A 20,180-nucleotide genomic window follows, 5' to 3' on the forward strand; every position below is an offset into this window, starting at 1 on the left:
ATTAAAACTGATAAAAAAGTTTATTTTTTTTAAACGATTTGCCATTGAATACTTAAAATATTCAAGTGCATAACCTAATACTGGCCGATAAACTATATATAAATAAAACAGTTGGTTAGCTCGCTGCAAAACTCACATGTAAGGTTTATTTTTAGAAAAATTATAAAACGTACATCAAATCTGCTGAAAATATTAAAAAGAAATGTTTTAGTTTATTCACTACGTGTCTCTGTAAAGGTGTATTGGTGTAATTCGACTCTTTAATAATTGAAATCTTAATGAGTTAATTGGTAGTGATCGTCATTTACACCTACTCGAAGAATAATCAGTGTACAGTGTCGGACTGACTCGGAGTCTACTGATAAAATTTTAAAAAAGTGTTTTGAATATTGATAAACTTACTTAATTCAGGCAAACCGTAGGTTTAAAGGTTTAAAAACAGAGTATTTAGTAAAGAATTAAATGTATGGTAGCTGGAGATTATTTGGGTTAAAAGTTTATCTGTGTAAATGTCTAAAAGATAAATCACATTTTCTTCTGTTATATTTTGATTACATTCGAGTAATTTTATGAGCTTTCCAGAGTTTCTGGGATCATTAATTCAATATTATCATTATTTTCGATGTATCTTCTCAAGGACAATACCAGCGATGATATTGAACTCTTTAAAACTCGCCAATATTTTTTGCTTTATCCTGCATGTTATTTTTCACTAATAAATTATATTTTCGTTAATGGAACTAGTGTTCCGTTAATTGATAAGCCTTTATTTACATCTTCTAGTGTCTCATTTAACATCACTTCTGAAAACATATTAAAAAGTAAAGGGGAAGCTACACATCCTTGTCGTCCTGCTTATCTTATAAGTATCTCTTTAGATTTCTGTTGATCTACTCGTATTATGGCTTTATGATATCGGTATATTTTGGCAATAATTATATTTTTAAACCTCTGTATATTATTTTGTTAAAAGCTTTCTTAAAGTCAACTAGATATTAGTGTTTGTACAGTAAATAATGCCTCTCTAGTGTCAAAGTTTTTACTAAATCCCAGTTGGTTTCCTGTTATTCTATCGTCTAGTTTTTTATATACGTTCATGTATCGCTCGCAAAAAACTTTCAAAACATGGTTTATCCAACTGATCGACCTATATTTTTTTACATTTCAGTGCATTAGGTGCTTTGGGCATTGGGATAAATACAGCTATTTTTTCGAAATTTCCCTAGTATCATAGATATTCTTGAATAATTTTATTGGTATATCAATTTGGTTTTCTGATAGGAGACTTAAGATTTCTGGTGTATTTCACTCCCAGGGCTTTCTCATTTTTTTATAAGTTTTAGTTTACAATTTCTTCTTTGGTAGTTTCAGGTCCATTTCTTGCTGTTAGTTGTATAGCTTACATTTTTCGTCGTCTTCGGATAGTTCTTTTATATATTTTATCCACATATTTATTTTCTCACTGTCAACTACAATTTTATTATTTTTGTCTATTATGCTTTCCATTCCTTTAATCTGTTATATTACAGTTGCTTCTTAAATTTTCCTATACATGATAAAGTTCAAGTCCATTTTTTTTTTCAGAATATTTTACAGTCAGCATATTTTTTTACCAGGACCCCGTTTTCTTAGATTTTCCCCTTCATAATCAGCAACAACACGTACTTATCATTTCTAAGTATGTTCCCCCAATATGCTGTCTTTTCCTTTTAATGATGACCAAAAGTTCTCTGTCTCTTCCCATTTTATGCATCAGCATTTGTTTGTCAGATGATCTGTCTATATTATTTTTAAAAGTCTCCTAAAACGCAGGTCCCAAAAGTTTCTTTTTTAGATTTTTACGAAACGAAAATTACGTTTTACATCCGTTTATGAACCTTTTAGGTTTTGTATGAGTTTTAGTAGTAAATTTAGCTTATGGAATGTTAAGCTAATGCTGCGATAATTACAGCATTCTCTTGCGTTTTTCTTTGTAGACAAAAAAAATACAAATCGAAGTCAACCAGTCTTCGGGTAATACACCTGAACTATAAATTTAGTTTAATAGTGTCATTGAAACTTCAATGTGTTTTTTATCTATAATTTCTAGTATTTCCATAAAAAAGCAGCACGTCAGCTTCAGCACTTCTTAATGCTTCCAATACTTCTTCTCTTTTTGGAATATCTGGATCTATTTCTTCTGGAATAATTTCTTTGAAATCCAGGTCCCTTCTGTGATCATAGAACAAACAGTTCGTCGATATATTCCGCCAACCGTTGTATTTTCTCATCTATCTGCATTACAGTAATCTTCTGTCTATTCGGAATATATAGAAGAATGTACAGAATATACAGAATATAATGGACCAGTCTGGTCTAGTTTTTTTATTCCTGTGATTATTTAACTTTTTTTATGTAGTTTATAAAAATCGTATCTTGTTTAAAGATCCTCGACCTCTTTGCATTTATCTGTAAAGTATTTTTCTTTTGCCTGCTGTTAAACATATGCTGTCTGTAAATTGGCTCTAGTTACATTATTTTGTCTTTTATTTTGTCTATGATTACCTTTTTCTTCTTCATTCCCAATTTTAGGCATTTTTGCCTAATCAGTTATTAAACTTTACATCAACTTTCCAAGGGACATCTTAGTTCTTTTTGGTTTGAAGCATATGTTTATATAGTCATAATTCTATATTTGAATCGATTCGATCACCCCGACAAACTTACAATAATGGGTGTTTTTTAGAGGTATAAAACTTTGGTATATTTGGTAAATTTGGTATAAAAATTTGGTATATTTATGGAATAAAACACATGTTTTTTTTAAACTGACATGAAATTAACTTTATTAGAAAAATAATTTTTTATATGATAATGTAAATATGATTTCTTATAACCGCCATGGCTGGTTTTGATATAGTCTAATCTGGAAGTACAATTTTCAATGTCTTTTTCCAACATTGTGGCCGAATATTGGCAAAAACGTAGCTAATGTCCTCCAAATGATCAATTGCTACAAGCTAATCGGCGTAGACTAGAGATTTTACATATTCCAAGAGTAAATAGTCTATCAGTGTTACATCGTACAATCTTGTAATCAGATTCTCGTATCCTAAACGTGAAGTTACGTGGTTAGTAAACATTTCCTTCAAAAAATCAATTATGACAAGTGCTGTGTGATATGTTGCCCCGTTTTGTTAAAATCACAGCTCCTGGACATAATGGTTGTTTAATTAATGAATGAAAAAGTCAGTAATTATGGCTTTATAGCAGTCACCATTGACTGTAACGTTCTGGCCACCATCGTGTTTGAAGAAGTCTGGATCAATGGTTCCACCAGTCTATAGAGCCCACCAAACAGTCAGTTTTTCTGAATGTAACGGTTTCTCAATATACACTTGAGGATTATCTTTATTTTAAATATGGCAGTTTTAATTTTTGACGCAGCCATTTAATCAAAAGTGAGCTTTATTGCTAAACCAGATTTGTTTATAAAAATTGGGATTAACGGCAATCTCGTTTTGAGCCCAATAAACGAATTCACTCCTTGCTAGATGATCGTGTAGCTTTAATTCTTGCATGAGTTAAATTTTGTAAATAGACAAACCATGTTCTTTCTGTAAAATCTTTTATAATAAAGTGGATGGACATGCATTCAAGTGCTGTGAAATATGCGGATAGACTGATTCAGGTCTTCCTCTATGCTACGCTCTACATCAGCAATAACTTCTTCTGTTCGCACTTTACATCTCTGTAGATACGTATTATCTTTTAGAGTAAAAGTAGTGCGAAAACGTTCCATGGGTAATCAAATTCATTTGCTCTAATGGACGATTATGTTGACCATAAAATGGACGTAATGCGCTATACATATTTCGAACAGAGCCATTTCAAAATAATTTTGCACAATTTGAAAGCGCTGTTCAGGTGTCAGATGCCGAAAAGTCAAAACAAACGAAACATTAATCACTTGACAGCTGTCAAAATGGCCCCGGTTACAAAAGTGTTGCTAACTTACATTTTTATACCTCTAAAAAAAACACCATTTACAATACAACATAAAATGCAAACCAACGATCTAATTTTTAAACAGTCTACAAATGAACAGTTTTTTGAAAAACAATTTTTATAAATTTTTATGCTTTTGTTACAACTTTCATTGAAAACAGTGCTTTCTGTGTTCATATTTTTTCTTCATAAAAATCGACAGAAAATCATCAGATCCAACAGTATACAAGCGCATTATGAGAAACACCATACGGGTACTTTCCTGTTAACACTGAAAATTTAATTGCACTTACGTCTGGTAGGTTCCCCTCGACCCGCCACCTAGCGCTCCTCTTGTTGTGGCTTCTCGTTGTATCATTAATTATTATAGTAGTTACTTCAAAGAATCTACTTATCTCCGAGAAACTTTAAGAGCACATACTTCGCACCTAAGTTCAGTCAACCGGGGAATCTAAATAGTTGTGGCGGTGTTACGGTGTAATAATATGCAAAATTTGAAAAATGGGTGAGTAGACAATCTTTATTGTGCACGTGTATAGTTTGAGAAGTTTTGTTTAGCAAGATATTACTTATATTTATATTATTAAATATTTTATAAAAGTTTTTTTTTATTTACAAAACTTTCGTTTATTTTTATATAATCTGCTTTTTTGCTTGTTTGTTCTTTGTAATCTGATTACCTTATCTAGTTCCAATATCCCTGTAAATAGATTATAAATATCACACAGGTAAACAAAATACAAAATCACTAAAACTAATGTGCAACCTTAAGTCTTATTATTTTAGCTTTTTTATTAAACCATTAAACAGCATTAAAGCATTAAACCTTTTATTCTTATTTTTCTTCGTCTTTACGTGAATGTTGATGCGTTTTAGTGCCTCATCCGTATACGTTTCTTCTGTTTAATATATTGAAGTCGATTTTAAATTGTCATCATCATAGGTGGCCCGACAATCCGTTGTGGACCTTGGCCTGTTCAAAAAGAAGTCGCCACTACTGCCGATACCTGGCAAGTTCCCTCTTCTGACCCTTAGAATCTGTAGGTCTTCTTCCACATCATCAATCCATCTCCTTCTTATGCGTCCTCTGCTTCTTGTGCCCTATGTTTTTGAAAATGTTAATATCTTTGTGTGTTCGGAATCTGCCTGGCAATGAGTCCAGCCCGTATAAGTCTCTTAACTTAACGAATTTCACAATATCTGGATCGGTGTATAACTGATATAATTCAAAGTTGTATCTTCGACGCCATTTAAATTTACGGCCACAAAAATTTTTTTAAGAATTCTTCTCTCAAAAATACCAAAAAGTCTTTCATCATTTTGAGATAAGGTCCACGTTTCAGCCCCATATATCAAAACCGGTCCTATTAGGGTCTTGTTTATATTGAGATTTACTGCACGTTTTATATTTATATTTTTTAAATGTTTCTGGAGACCGTGATGATCTGTTTGCTACACTGCTATGCGTCTGTTAATTTCGTTGCTTGTCGTGTTGTTGCGTTTACTAGCGATCCAAGATATGTGAATTCTTTGACTTGCTCAAAGGAATGGTTGTTAATTTGAATTCTCTGTTGGATATTTCGTATAAGTCCTAATTCACTTGCCGCGTCTGCAAGCCTTGTAAAATACTGAATCATGTCTCTCATACTTCAGCCAACTATAACTATATCGTCAGCAAATGCGAGAATTTGCATCGATCTATTAAAAATAGTTCCATTACTTCTAATATTTAATTGTCTAATTGCCTTTTCAATTTTTTTGCGAAGGCAATATACACTCCAGCTCATCCCCCTGCCTTAGACCATTATTAATGTCAAAGAATGTAGAGTTTTCTCCTTCAATTCTAACTCATGAGCTTACGTTTTGCATTATTAGTTGGGTCAACTTAACTTACTTAGGTGGGATCCCAAAGTCAATCGTTGCATTATATAATGCAGTTCTTTTCACACGTCATAGGCTGCTTTGAAGTCGACAAAGGGATGGGGTCGATCTATGTTATATTCTGGTCACTTTTCTAGAATCTGTACTTGAATTTAATGTGTAGGTGACTTTCTAGCAGTAAATTCGCATTAATATTGAGGAACAATATCCTTTATAAAATTGGCTTTCAAACAATATATTACCAAATATTGTATACGTAGGTGCAAACAGAGTAATGCCTCTATAGTTCTTACACTCCAGTTGATCACCATATTTACGCAATAGACATAATATTCCCTTTAACCACTCTTATATAAGTATTATTAGTTTAAGGATTGCTGCAAAAAGTTGATCACCATCTTTTTTATACATTCCCGAACAAATTTCATTGATTCCTGGGCTTTATTGTCTTTGAGTTTTATGATGGCATTTGATACTTCTTCTCATGTTGTTCTATCTCTGTATAGTTGACGTTGTAGGTTTTGTTGATTGTGTATGTTGTAACCTTCTTTAATATCGTTTATATTTAGATGTTCGCTAAAATGTTGGGCCCATCTGTTAAGGACGGAGCTTTTATCGTGTAGAATTTCAACGTTAGTCTCTTTACAGATTTCTAATCGTGCTTTAAATTTTCGCCAGCTTTTATTTAATGATTTGTAGTATTTCCTCGTTTTATTTTTATCCAATAAACTTTGTATTCCATTAAGAGTGTTCTGTTCATATTCCCTCTTCTTATGTCGATGGATACGTTTTTCCTCTCTTCTAAGAGGTTTATACTCTTCTTTTTTTCTCCGTGTACAACCTGCGTTGATGTTTTTTTGCTACGCTGCGTTCTTTCTATTTATGGCTTTTTCGCACTCATGATCAAACCACTGATTTCTTTTTTTTTTTTTTGACTTGGTTTTGTCCAATATTTCAACCGATTTCTGTACCTTTAAATCTCGTATATTTACCTATAGTTGGTTAATATCTTTTTCTTCATCAAGTTTTCTGTCCTCATCTGATCTTCTATTTACTGTCTGTATACATTTGCAATGTCGGTATCTTTAAGTCTATCAAATTTAAAAATAGTCTTCTTTTAGGTTAGGATTGATTATTTTATTTCCATTTCTTCTAGTTTTTCTGGTCCCGCTCATTGCTATCATTCCTTCAACCGTCTTTCCTTTATGTTGTTCAATTGTTTTTATTTAATTTATTAATTTTTTTCTTGGTCTGTCATTTATGTCTTTTTAAGTTTATTTAAAATCCTTTATAAAAGGAATATAAATTAAAATCTCTTTCGAGTTGCATCACAGAACGTTTTCAACCTAAAAAGCCCATCATCAGTTTTTTTACCTGGAAAAATCCTTTTACCTTTCCACTTAATTTAAAGCAAACTTAAAAGTAATATTTTAACCAAGGTTGAAAAAGCAATATGGTTGAATACTTTCTCTGTGCACATCTGTTAAGCCACTAGATGCCTGTGTAAAAACGCTTTAGATAATACAAAATGTGATATGTCTTACATTTTATTTGTGGATATGTATATTTGATAACAGTGAATATCTAATTTTCTTATATTTCAGAGCAATTTTACCACCTTCTGCCGAAGCCAGTGAACATGGCTGTACTAGAAACAAAAAGAGAAAGGTAATAATTGCTGTATGTGTCATCGGGCTTGTTTTACTAGTAGCTGGACTCTTCTATTTAGGATTTTCAGGTAATACCATATTAGTTTCGTTGCTTATTTCCTGCTGAGTTTACCTTGCTTTAAATTGTTTCCCATATATCAGTTTATGTATTAGTTGAAAACCTGTAGTATAATGCATCAACAAGGAATCTATTTCAAAAAAAGATAACACAAGGCAGTAACATATATATACTAGGTAGTCAATCGGTAAATGGGCCATAAGAAACTCAATTGCTAATACTAAGCTGTTCAATTCCTGCCTCTTTAATTATTTTACATCAAAAGCTATGATAAACTATTTGTAGAAGATTGAAAACATTTAAGAAGATTAAAATTGTGACATGATTTAAACACATTCCAGAATGTTGCAAAAATATAATACATTTGCCAGATAATCCAGTCGTCAGAGAATTGGCCACCAAAAATCATACAAACTGCCGAATTTTGCCGAGAATATTAATTTAGGGACCATAAAGTCCTCAAAGACCCCAAAAAAAGTTTACCACTTTTACCCTCAGGCTTTCCCAAAACCCTACTCGTAGGGGGGTAAAAATGCAAAAAAATCGATTTACCAAGAATTTGTACGCCTTGTCTGACATCAGTCAAGCCTTCGATAAGATTTGGCATGAAGGCCTATTTTATAAGATAAATAAACATTTGCCATATTTTTTCTTTCAGCTCCTAAAATTCTACCTGTCAGATAGACACTTCCTGGTAAATACACTCACCTCCACCCTATCAAAGTAGGTGTACCCCAATGAAGGGCAAAAACGATGGCCACTTCATATTAAGATATTTTATTTTCAAAACATGTAAAATATATTAACATGTTTGAGTAAATTATTGTGATTATCTTGAACCCGTTTTAAAAATGGATTTCATCTCATTTGCCTCCAAAAGTTAGACTTTTTACATTTGCATCTCAGTTTATAAAGATAATTCGTTTGCTTTAATTTTTAAGTAATATCAAATAGTTAACGAGTAAGTAAAAAAATATATTGTATGATGATTATATTCTTAATAATAAAGAAGCCTTTTTAGTTACGTAATTGTGGCACTTTGGATTGGATCACCAATTAGACCCAAAATTCAATTCAAGAAGCCTTTTGACATCAAAATTGTTTTTCTTTTTTACTTTGGTATTGTCTTTAGCCATTCTTAAACATTAAGGAATGCTTAAAATATTTTCTTTTCCTTTTATAATTCATTTGTAATTACCAATGGAGTGGTAATAAAACTGTTCTGCTTAAACGAGAATCCTGTGCTGGCATTTTACTGCCCGATGAATTGGAACTTTTTTGATTGCTGATATTTAAAGTTTCATCGAGAACTAGGTTTGAAATGATCTACTACCTCTTACTTCCAATGAAAAATATTAACGTTAATACTTAGTCGTTTTATGGTTGCATACTTTTGAATTCTTGTGTACGAATTATTGTATTGTATAAGTTGGTGGTATGAAAGCAGTCAAAACCTTCTTAGGAGCGCATAGCATTCATCCGGGTAGCATAGCAAGCATACTTTTATTTTTGTTTCGCTCATCACAGACATCAGCAAAACGACTTACCTTCTTAACTTGCGATGTATCGAATTATTGCAGACAATGAAATAATATACCTACATAACGCTACCTCACTTAAACCTTTCGGATAGGTTTCTTTAGTTGATACGTAGTTAAAGCAATTATTTGGAGAGATTTTACAATATATATACAAGGATTTCCACAGTTTTCACTGTATTCCTTCACTCAACCGTTTTCTCCAATTTTTCCTGTTTATCCAGTCTTCTTCCTGTAGGTTTCTTCTACTCATTGCTTCGTCCACCTCATCTCTGAAAGATCTTCGGGGTCTGCCTCTCTTTCTTCTTCCTATCGGGCTCCACTCTGTTATTCTATTTATCCACCGATTTTGGTCTGCTCTTCTGACATGTTCGTACCATGTTAATCTCTTCTGTTTGATGTAGTCTATTATGTCGGAGTTCATTCCCATTCTCCTCTTAATCTCCATGTTATTTATTCTGTCTCTTCTTGTTACTCTGCAGCTTCTCCTTAGGAATTCCATCTCTGTTGCTCTTATTTTGTTTTTGGTTTTCTTATTTATTGTCCAATTTTCACACCCATAAGTGAGGATACTTCTTGTCATGGTATTATATATTTTTTTCTTTGTTTTCATGCTGATGTTCTTATCCCATAGTACCGGGTTCAATTTTCGTATGCAGTCTCTTGTTTGTCCTAGTCTATTTTTTATCTGTTCCTCCGTTGTTCCTTTGTTTGATATTATGAAACCTAAATACTTATACTTGTCTGTTCCTTTGATTTGTTTACCTTCGTCTATTTCCAGCTGTTTTATTTCTGTATTCTTCGTTGTTAGGTATTCGGTTTTCTTTAGGTTTATTTCCATCCCATTCTTTGTATATTCCTGCTCCAGTTTTCTCATCATAAAACTGAGGTCATCCTCGTCTTGTGCGATCACTATTTGGTCGTCGGCAAAACTTAGCGTATATAGATATTCGTTCCTTACTGGTATACCCATTCCTTCGCACTTTCTTTTCCATGGTTTCAGAGTTTTTTCCAGGAATATTTTAAACAGGGTGGGGATGTGGAGCAACCCTGTAGTAGTCCCTTTGTCGTCTTAAATGGCCTGCATATTCTATTGCCCGTTTTGATAGCTACTTCGTTATTCTTGTAGAGTGCTTTTACCGCGTTTATTAATCTTCGTGGAACTTCGATGTCTTCCATTGCTTCCCATAGCTTGGTTCTAGGTATTGAGTCATATGCCTTCTTAAGATCAACAAAATCCAGATGGACGGATCTATTTTTGGCCATTCTTTTTTCTATTAGTTGTTCGACCGTGTAAATGTGATCTAAGCATGCTTTCCCCGCTGTGAAACCTGCCTGGTCTTCTCTGATTTGATTTTACAATAAGAACTACAAACAACTATAGAAAAGTGAATTAAACGCGATTTGCTTTTAAGCACCTCAAATAGTTCTCATGACTTTTGATGGTGAATAATTAGGGAAGTAGAAATTCGATAATTTAGAATTTTCCATTGAGTTTTCTATGGCTTGTTTGACAATTCACCACTAGAATTATTTCGGTAAATCATAATGTTTTGTTGCTTTTTGGCATTTTTTTAAGAAGACTTCTCCAATCAGATCTACAATTCTAGCTTAAATCGGTAAAGCTTGCTTAAGGCAGAAACTATCGACATTTATCATGAAATAGTCCTGTAACATAAAATCTCCGTTATTATGTATTTTTAAATTAAGTATAGCTTATGAGATATTTATTGAATGTTTACAAGCATTGTGAACAAAAATAAATATTTGGAAACACAACGCCCAACATAAATCTAGTTCCCGTTATCTCATCAAACTCCTCTTTGTTGTAAATTAACCAAAATCATTGTTATCTACACGTGAGGGCTCGTCTTTCTTTAATCCACGTTGCGTGTTGCTAATCTGGAGGATTAAAGTCAACTAAATTATCACGCCTCAACCTTAACCTATATTTAATGCCACTAATCATTTCTAGCAGGAACGCTTAATTGCCGAAAAACAATGAACATCTGCTCTGTTTATTTTCAAGCTTGTCCGTTTAACTCACCATCAATATTCTGTAGTGGTAGATGGTGGTTATTATTGGAATCAATTTAAAAATATTGTGAATTATTTTCATCGTTTATTGACAGGAAGCAATACAATTTCTAAAATGTGTAACACGTATGTAATCATTTAAAATTTAGGAAGTAAATAAAAAAATCTAATATAATAAGTTATCATCTAAGATTATAATTCACTACTAATTCACTCGTGAAATCTATCAAGCTTTTAAATCCAACTAAGCAGTAAAAATATTAGAGGACTTGATAGTAAATTAAACCTTAACGACCAATCTTATGCAGCAGCATTATTTTTCATTCTTGCTAATGCTGAAATCCCCAATGAAGTTAACTATTTGTACTGAAAAGTAATTACAATTTTAGTTTGAAAAATGTTTATTTTGACGTTTCAATTTTGACTGTCCACAATTTAAAACCAAATTTGTTCTTTATCTCGAGTTACTTCTGCAAAGTCTCGGCAAAACCTCTTCTTGTAGCGGGTCCAAAAACTTTTGTGAGTTTAAATTTTCCTTATAAAAAAATGGTCCGATAATATTGTGTCTAATTATTTCTAACCCGACAGTTATTTTTTTACGATATCCAATATTACTTTCAATAATATCGTCAGACTTTCTTGTCAAATATATCGTATAATTTTAATCATTTGATTCATTTTTGAATGTAAATATGCATTCATCGATAAACAAAATGTTTTTCAAAAATTGTCTGTCTGGGTTAGTTCTCTTTAAAATTTCATAACAAAATTCCGCTTGTCTCTTAGCATCTACTTCTCTTAGTTCTTAATGATATTTAAATTTATACGTAGAGAAATTATTTCTTTTCAAAATTGTTAAGGCTGTAAAATTATAAATGTCTATTATAGGAATTTCAACTACTGCTGTTAATACATATTTATCGTTTTGATTTTTTGAATTTCTTGGTATCCAAACTTTTTTAAAATCCTTTAAATTGTTGCCTGACTCGGAATTAGATTATTGAGATATCTTTTGCTAAATAAAGAACTGACAGTACTCACACCGTTGCCTGAATAAAACATCTTTATTACTGCTACTTTTCCTCAACTGAGTATATTTTATTAACTTCAGTATTTTTAAAACAGTAAATCATAAAAAAATATTTACAATTTAACACTTTCGCTGCGCATGATTCCGATCGGGGTCAAAGTGATCCATTACAAGGTGCATATGACTCCGATCGGGGACAGAAACCCGTTGATTTTTAAGACAGTATATTTTACTTAGTATGACACCGACGTTAGTTAATGTTTGTCAGAGTGTGAGTGAGGACTTAAAGTATCAAAAAATTTTACCAGTTCTTTGCTGTGGTAGTTTCGTGATTCAAAATGGCGGAAAGTATGCCGGACTCTTCAAACTATAGTTAATAAGGGACAAACAAAGAGAAAGCGTTGCAAAATATGCTCTGAAAATAAAATTAGAAAGCAGACAATATATCAATGCGAAAAATGTCCTGATCAACCCGGATTTTGTGTTAAATGCTTTGAAAGTGCTGATATGTGATTCAAAATCAAAACAATGTGCAAATCTTTCTGTATTTTACAGAATAAATAAACTTATTTTTTATAAAATCCCGTTATATAATTATTTTTTTAGTTATTCAGTTAGCGATACACTAGAAATTCTTAGCCAGTAGTTCTCTCGACAAAAGTTAGTAGCGAATGTGTTTTATATTTTGTTAATATTTTACTTTATTTTGACCAAATGCAACCCGTTCTACATATTGCGCACTACGTGTGGCCTAACTTTGACAACAATAATCTGGCAAATGTATTATATTTTTGCAAAATTTTGAAATGTGTTCATATTCATAGTTTTAATTCATAGAACAATTTTAATATTTGTTTTTAATACATATTATCAGTCGTCTAGGATTAGTATCTCAGGACTTTTGATGTAAAATAATTAGGAAAGCAGGAATTCAACACTTTAGAATCTTCCATTGAGTTTTTTTATCCCGTTGTAAACCTAATAGGAACCCACTTTTATTTCCCCTTGTATATTATTTATAAATCCATGTATATTCGACAATATAAATAATTTTGATAAAGAAGGGTGATTTTTGTTTAGGTGTCCAAAAATTATTATAATTGTCCATTAAATAAAAGAGTTATTACCATCAAAATGTTTTTTTGCACGTTAGTGTTCAATAAAATTCATACTTTCTATTTCCATTTTAAGTTCTTCGTAGATACGTCTCCAGAGATTCTTAAAATGCACGAATGTGCTGGAGAGCCTCGAAAAGGACCGGTGTAAACCCCCCTGTCGTGCTTCCTGCTCTTACGTTATTAAACGGTTGATTTAATGTAGCTCAATGGAGCACAACTCGCTGATAGTAATTCAATTAGCCATGGTTTACATGACTGAGTAAATGCACTGAATCGCTGTGATTTTCAAGTGAAGCTTACACATTTGTTTTCACGCTTAGATTAGCCGGTTACTCAAGATTTTAGCAAGGAAAAATATTTTGAAATAAATCGATAATAATTTGAGCAAATATATTATAAACAAAAATATAACAATAAAACACTGAAAACTTTGTTTTCAAAACTTAAACATAAAATACGTAAATCAAATAAAAACATAAAATAAAAATATTTACAATTCAAATATTGGAACTATCTAACTTTATTGTGACCGATCGCAACCCATTATACACATTCTGCACTATGTGTGGCCTAGTTTCTTCAAGAATACTCCAGCAAAAGTATTATATTTTTGCAACATTTTGAAATGGATTTAATTGGTAGAACAATTTTAAGGACATTTGTTTTCAATACAGATTTCAAACCTCTATAAATAATTTTTTTAAACTTTTGATGTAAGGTCATTAGATTAGGGATTTTTTTGTATTTTATCCTTGATTTAGAACATTTGGCCAGAAAGCAGTAATTCAATAGATTGATATTTCAAATTAAGTCCTATGGCCCATTTCATTCACCACCCAGTATATTTATCTAAATTTCATGATAAAAAAACCGTCCGATACAGTAAAATGTGATTAACTAACATAAACTTTTAACAGCAGCAATTATTTTAATAGAGTCAAAGTGCATAAGATGACTCACGTAATTTAGGGGGCCTACAATGAAAAACAAGGTTAAGGTTAATTTATGATTGTATTGGAAATGGTCACTACTTTAGTTACAAAATATGAATTTGTATTTCTAAAAATAAATGATGGATTCGACCGTGTCTTGATAAAAGTTATTTTATCTAAGAATAAAACATAGAAAGCTTTTGTTTTTAAAACTTCCACAAAACTTGTTACAATTTACCTAAAAAGGTGTAATTCCCAATTGTTGGCTGTATACCATATAGTTAAAAAATTTATAAGAGTATCAAGTTCAAAGTTCAAGTTCAAGTTTTTCTAGCTTGCGTGTTGTGCGGGCAACTAGGTTAACATCATCTGCATATGCCAAAATTTGGAATGATTTAATAAAAATGTTTCCTCTGTTGTCTATTTGGGCATCCCTGACTGTCATTTCCAGAGCTATGTTGAAAAGGAGACACGCCAGCGTATCTCCCTGTCGCAGCCCAACATGCGTTTCAAATGCCTGTGATTGTTCGCCCTGTATTTCGACTTTGCGAACAACTTTACGCATTGTAGCCTTAACCAATCTTATCAGTTTATCAGGGATGTGGAGTTTATCAATGGCTTCATACAATTTATTTCTTAGGACACTATCATAGGCCGATTTAAAATCTATGAAAAGATGGTATGTGTCGATATTGAATTCATTGGTTTTTTTCAGTATTTTCCTTAGCACAAAGATCTGGTCTGTTGTTGATCGACCAGGCCTAAAGCCACTTAGATATTCTCCAAGAAGCTCCTCTGAATATGCACTTACATGCATATTCGAACGAAAAATTTACCAAACAATAAACAAATAAGTCCATGCTCTGACAGGACAGCGAGCAGCATGTAAACAGTCTTTGTTATTTGCACTGCAAGTCCTTTGATTTCCGTTAAAAAGCCGCCAACGAAGAGACTGTACGTCAGCGGCAGACGTATTTACATACTCAAGCTGCCAACTTACCTGTTATATTCCCTGCTCAATGCCGCAGAAGTGAGCTGCATGTAAAGGGGGTATTACCATCAAGCACATCCTCACAGAATGTCAACACTAACAGGCCACTCGCATTGCCAACAATATAGCCCACAGTTTTAAAGAACTTCTGAACTGTTCAAGCCGACTCAAGAGCTTAATAGAGTTCTTACAGACTACACAGTTGTTTAACAAAATGTAATTTATATAATATTGTTATTCTTTACTATTGTAAACTCTTCCGTGTCGTGCCAAAGATGCCGAGATACGTTCATTCGAAATAAAAAAAATACTCTAGCATTAAAAGACGTTTTCAAAACCATACACTGGAACAATATAGGAATTTTTATTAAAGAAAGACATTAAACTCTATATTATTTTTCGACAGGTTTACAATTTCTGCAACATTATTTACACATTTTTTTTTCTAACCATATCCAATACAATGTGTTTGTCTCCCCTTTATATTTTTTTCTGGATTTGTTTCTTGCACTTTCATATTTTATGATTATTAAAGTCTTGTTTTATTTCTTCATTCAGCATTAGTCAAAATTGGTTTAAATATGGACTTACAAACACTAACATTTTTAACTTCATGGATCATATCATTTATATAGATTATAATTCTTAGGTATATGGACATCGAATAGTAGATTGAAAGGTAAGTACAATAAAAATAATTTTGCTGTCGTTAAGTGAACTATTCTGTAAGTTTTTCTTCTTCTTTATCTTCCTCTTTATAAGCAACAGTGATTATTCATTGGCAAATTAATACCTCCATGTTTTGCGCAGTCGTCCGATACTTATTTTACCAATACGGATCTCCCCCATTCTGCTTTATGTGGTTATTCCATTCTGTTATTCTGTTAAGTGCCTATTCGTTAATATACATCGTTACATTTTCTGCTAATGTTTTTGCTACCCTTTCGATCTCTCATCGTATTTCCTGCAATTTCCGTTCTTCTCAGTACTCTCATCTCTGACATTTTTCGAGCAGTCGTTGTATTGTGATTGTGTCGGGTCTTTTTTTGATGCATGTGTTATTATTTGTCTTACATTGGCTTTATAGTTACTTAACTTCATCTCAGTGTGAATATGTCGGTTTCGCGATATAGTTGAATTAACGTATCCTGCCAGTCGATCTGATTTTTGTTCTTGATCTCTTACTTCTGTGTCCAGGTATCCACAGCTGAACAGTGTAATTAAGATAAAGTTGAGAGTGTCATCTTAAATTCTATTGCTCTTACGTTACATTTGTAGACTAGTCTTTGTAGACTATCTTCATCTTGGCCTAACAGACTATTTTTACTTCTTTGCTTTTCATTTTGTATACTCTTCCTTTGTTGACACTCTTGGTGATTTAATGCATGATTAAATTAAAGATCATATAAATCAAGGAGTTCCCCTGTCTTATTCCACTTTCTATTTATACTGTCGCCAAGTGCTCGGTCAGAGTGACCACTGAGCATCCTTGGCGCGCATCGCCCCGCCTTCCAAACCAATTTAAATTTTCTCATTGGTCTTTTGGCTTGGAATCTTGTAAAATATTATGTATAAATATTAGTTGAATTCCAAGCCAAAAACAGTCCAGATTTTACCTCGGTCTCTCCTAGAGCCCTAAACTCTAGGGAGCCGATCACCGGGGCTCTGCCCTGACTTCATCATCCCAAGACTCTGAGGTTGTCTTTGTATTTTCAACTAAAACTGTGTTTTATTTCAACAACTATATCTATTTTTCATGTAAGAAAATTATACTAAGTCTTTTTCAAGACTTAGTAATAATTAAACCTTCGTCCAGCTCGACATTGGATAAGTGCGCTAGGGTATTTCGTACGCTATACACGAATATCCTAGTGCAGAGCGTACAGCGAGTTAGTACAATTTTAGAGGTACTAATTCCGTTGAGACGACAATACAGGTCCTGTAAGTTATTTATTAGATTTTGACCTCTATTTTGTTGGTTTGGTAGATATTGTCTACCAATGATGTTTTTTATACTGATTATATTCGTCACTTAGGGTCTGGTTTATTATAGTCTGAAGATGCTATCATATTCAAAGATTTGATATTCAGTTTAACTTTTACACTAACTATTCTTTTGGTATATTTACATTCTTGTACTTGGTGTAAAAATTTTCTGTGTACCAACAGGGCCACTCCTTCTTTGGCTTTTGTTTCTTTCATAAGACAATTGTAAATCATTAGAAACTCTATATTTCTTTCTTTCCTTTCTTTTATTTTATCAGAGTATCGGATTTGGGCTAGCTATTTTAATTTTTGTTCACCCATCTCTTCCCTTCTTCTCTATTGTCTGCCATTATTTTCAATTCCTCATCATATTCATTTTTTTCTTGGTCTCTCTTTTTCTCTTTTTACGATGTTCTTTGCTTGATGGTTTTGTTTTGTAATTCTGTTGGGTTACATCCTCATCACATGCCCATACCAGTTCATTTGTCTATCTGCTATTTTATTAATTATTGGTTCTTGGTTGGGTATTCTCCTAATAGTTTCGTTGGTTAGTCTATTTCATTTTGTCTTTCGAACTATCCTTCTTAGGAGTCTTTCTCCAATTCATTCATCCTCCTCTTATGGTTTTTCCAGAATTGTCACTTGTATAGAGCACAGTCGGTATCATTATAGTATTTTCCCAGTATTGGGGCTAATGCATAGTATAGCTTGTTTGATTTGTTTGCTCTATTTGTTATTGCTCAGTCTATTTTTCCATCGTTAGTAATTATGCTTCCCAGATATTCGTAAGTTGTAACTATTTCCAATTCTGCGTTTTTACATTTTTTCTTTGTTTCATTATCTTCCTCCTATCTTTACCGCTGATTATCATTAATTTACTCTCGTTCTTGTTTATTTCCATTTTTAGTTATTTTATTTGTTCTACCCCTATACCTATTAGTTTCTGCATTTTATTCTCAGAATCTGTTATTAGTGCTATGTCGTCCGCGTGTAATCTACAGTATCCTATTATTGTCTGTAGCTGTTGTTGGTTCTTACTTTAGTATTGCTTATCAATTAGTTCATTATTATTATGAATTGCATAGAGCTTAAACTATCTTCTTCTTTAATACCTGTCTTCCAATTTAATTCTTCCGATCTTTCTCCTGTTATTTGTACTCTTCTTTTTACATCTTTGTAAGTACTTTTTTATCTATTTTATAATTTGTTTTTATATCTTATCAAATGCTGCTCTTAGGTCTATGAATGCTAATACTTGTTTTCCTTCCGTGTCTCTGCTTTTTTTCATTAGGTTCCTAATGATATATATGTGTTCATTGGTCTGTCTTTCTGGCCTAAATGCCGCTTGTTCTCCCAATTCCATTTCTGTTTCTTTTCTTAGTCTCTTTCTTATTATTTTAATATATACTTTAAAGTATGCGGATGACAGACATATTGCTATATAGTTTTTGCGGTTTACATGTTCTTCTTTTTTGTATATTGGCACACTGATGTGGTTGTGCCAGTCTTTAGGTATTGTTTGTTTTTCCCACGCCTCTTTATATACTTTCCATATCCAGTTTTTATCTTTCTCTTCCATGTATTTTACCATTTCTAATTCAATTTCAGTATCTCCACCTGCCTTGCCTATTCTTATGTTTGGTAATTCATATGTTACTTCTTCTGACATAAGAAAGTCATCAAGCATGATTTGACCCTTTTCTTTTGTCTTCATCTGACGTAGTGCAGGTGTGTCTATATATTTTTCTACAAGTATTTTGTAATTTTCTTCTTTCTTATGTTTAGAGACTTCAAGTTTCAAGTACCGATTCGAAGTATATTTCTAGTTTTCCATAAATTCATTGTACTCTTTCTCGCGTTAGTCATTGTAATGAAATCATTCCTATTCCGATGCATTATTCTGTTTCTATAAAGTATATCAGTAATGCCCTCCTCCTTTATCTGGCCTTAGGACCTACTCGACGTAGCCAAAAAAATTGCAGGCAAAGTTAAAAATGCAGTCGAACTTCTATAAATTGTTGTTGCTTTAAATTAACTTTATGTTCCTAATTGTCTATCTATACGTTTAAATTAATATAATTTTAAAATTGTTAAACCAAGTCTAATAGTATAAAAAAAAAATTATAATATTGTTATATCTTTTATTTGGTCCAAATATAAAATAGTCCTTTGAAATCTTCCTGTAGTTTTCTGTCACCTTTTTGATGAATTGATGATATTCGATCAGTTTTCTATTCTCCTAGGACGAGATACCCTTGTAACTAACCTGAATATACGCTATCCAATTATATAATTTTTCGTGATCGTTTAGATATTTACTTGATATCATTAGCCTGAAAAATAATGGATAAATTTCTGTACAAAAAAGTAAGTTTTAACTTTGGCAGTTATTTAAAAAATACAGACAATCCCTTAGGGTCCAACATTTTTTTATGTGCTACAAATAAATTCAGTTGCTACTGCATCCAATTACATGTTCAGTGAACATGCCTAACGTAGGCGGATATATTTCCCCCTCACCGTATATAAACAGGTGTGTATAATATATTTCAATTTATAGATACCTATTTTTCCAGTAAAATTGGAAACCTGCACGAATTCGTCATGCGTTCACGCCGCCACCCAAATCCTCCAACACATCGACATCAGAGCAGATCCATGCGAGGATTTTTATCGATTTTCCTGCGGTAATTTCCTGCAGAACACGCACTTGCTGGATAATCGAGAATCCCGATCGGGATCTCGATCAGTCGAGGATATCGCCCAGGACGAGATTCAATCCCAAATAAGGTAATATCGCTATCAATGAGTTCACATTTGTTTCTTAAGCAACTGGTTGGGACTAAACTCTGCAAAAGTGCTTCGATATCTAAAAATATTTATATGCGTATTATATAATATTTATTAAAATATTATTCATGTTAATAATAAAAAATAAACGTTTAATAGAAT

The 20,180-nt window shown here is 32.4% G+C and overlaps 1 protein-coding gene across 5 annotated transcripts in view; it reads left to right on the top strand.

Annotated features, from left to right (window-relative positions):
* Positions 1-208: 208 nt before the first annotated feature.
* Positions 209-20,180, top strand: part of LOC140444205 (neprilysin-2-like) — a 61,818-nt gene continuing 41,846 nt past the window's right edge. Inside the window, exons 1-5 of one of the 5 annotated variants that reach the window (XM_072535938.1) lie at positions 209-430; positions 4,073-4,492; positions 7,473-7,606; positions 15,892-15,921; positions 19,805-20,018. In XM_072535938.1, coding sequence (XP_072392039.1) covers positions 4,473-4,492; positions 7,473-7,606; positions 15,892-15,921; positions 19,805-20,018 — 398 coding nt within the window. In that variant the 5' untranslated portion in view covers positions 209-430; positions 4,073-4,472. The remainder of the gene's footprint in view (positions 431-4,072; positions 4,493-7,472; positions 7,607-15,891; positions 15,922-19,804; positions 20,019-20,180) is intronic. The other 4 variants (XM_072535937.1, XM_072535939.1, XM_072535941.1 and 1 more) reach the window with 4 other exon arrangements.

Source organism: Diabrotica undecimpunctata, chromosome 6 (genome assembly GCF_040954645.1).
Source record: "Diabrotica undecimpunctata isolate CICGRU chromosome 6, icDiaUnde3, whole genome shotgun sequence".
In the NCBI taxonomy this organism is placed as follows: domain Eukaryota; kingdom Metazoa; phylum Arthropoda; class Insecta; order Coleoptera; family Chrysomelidae; genus Diabrotica; species Diabrotica undecimpunctata.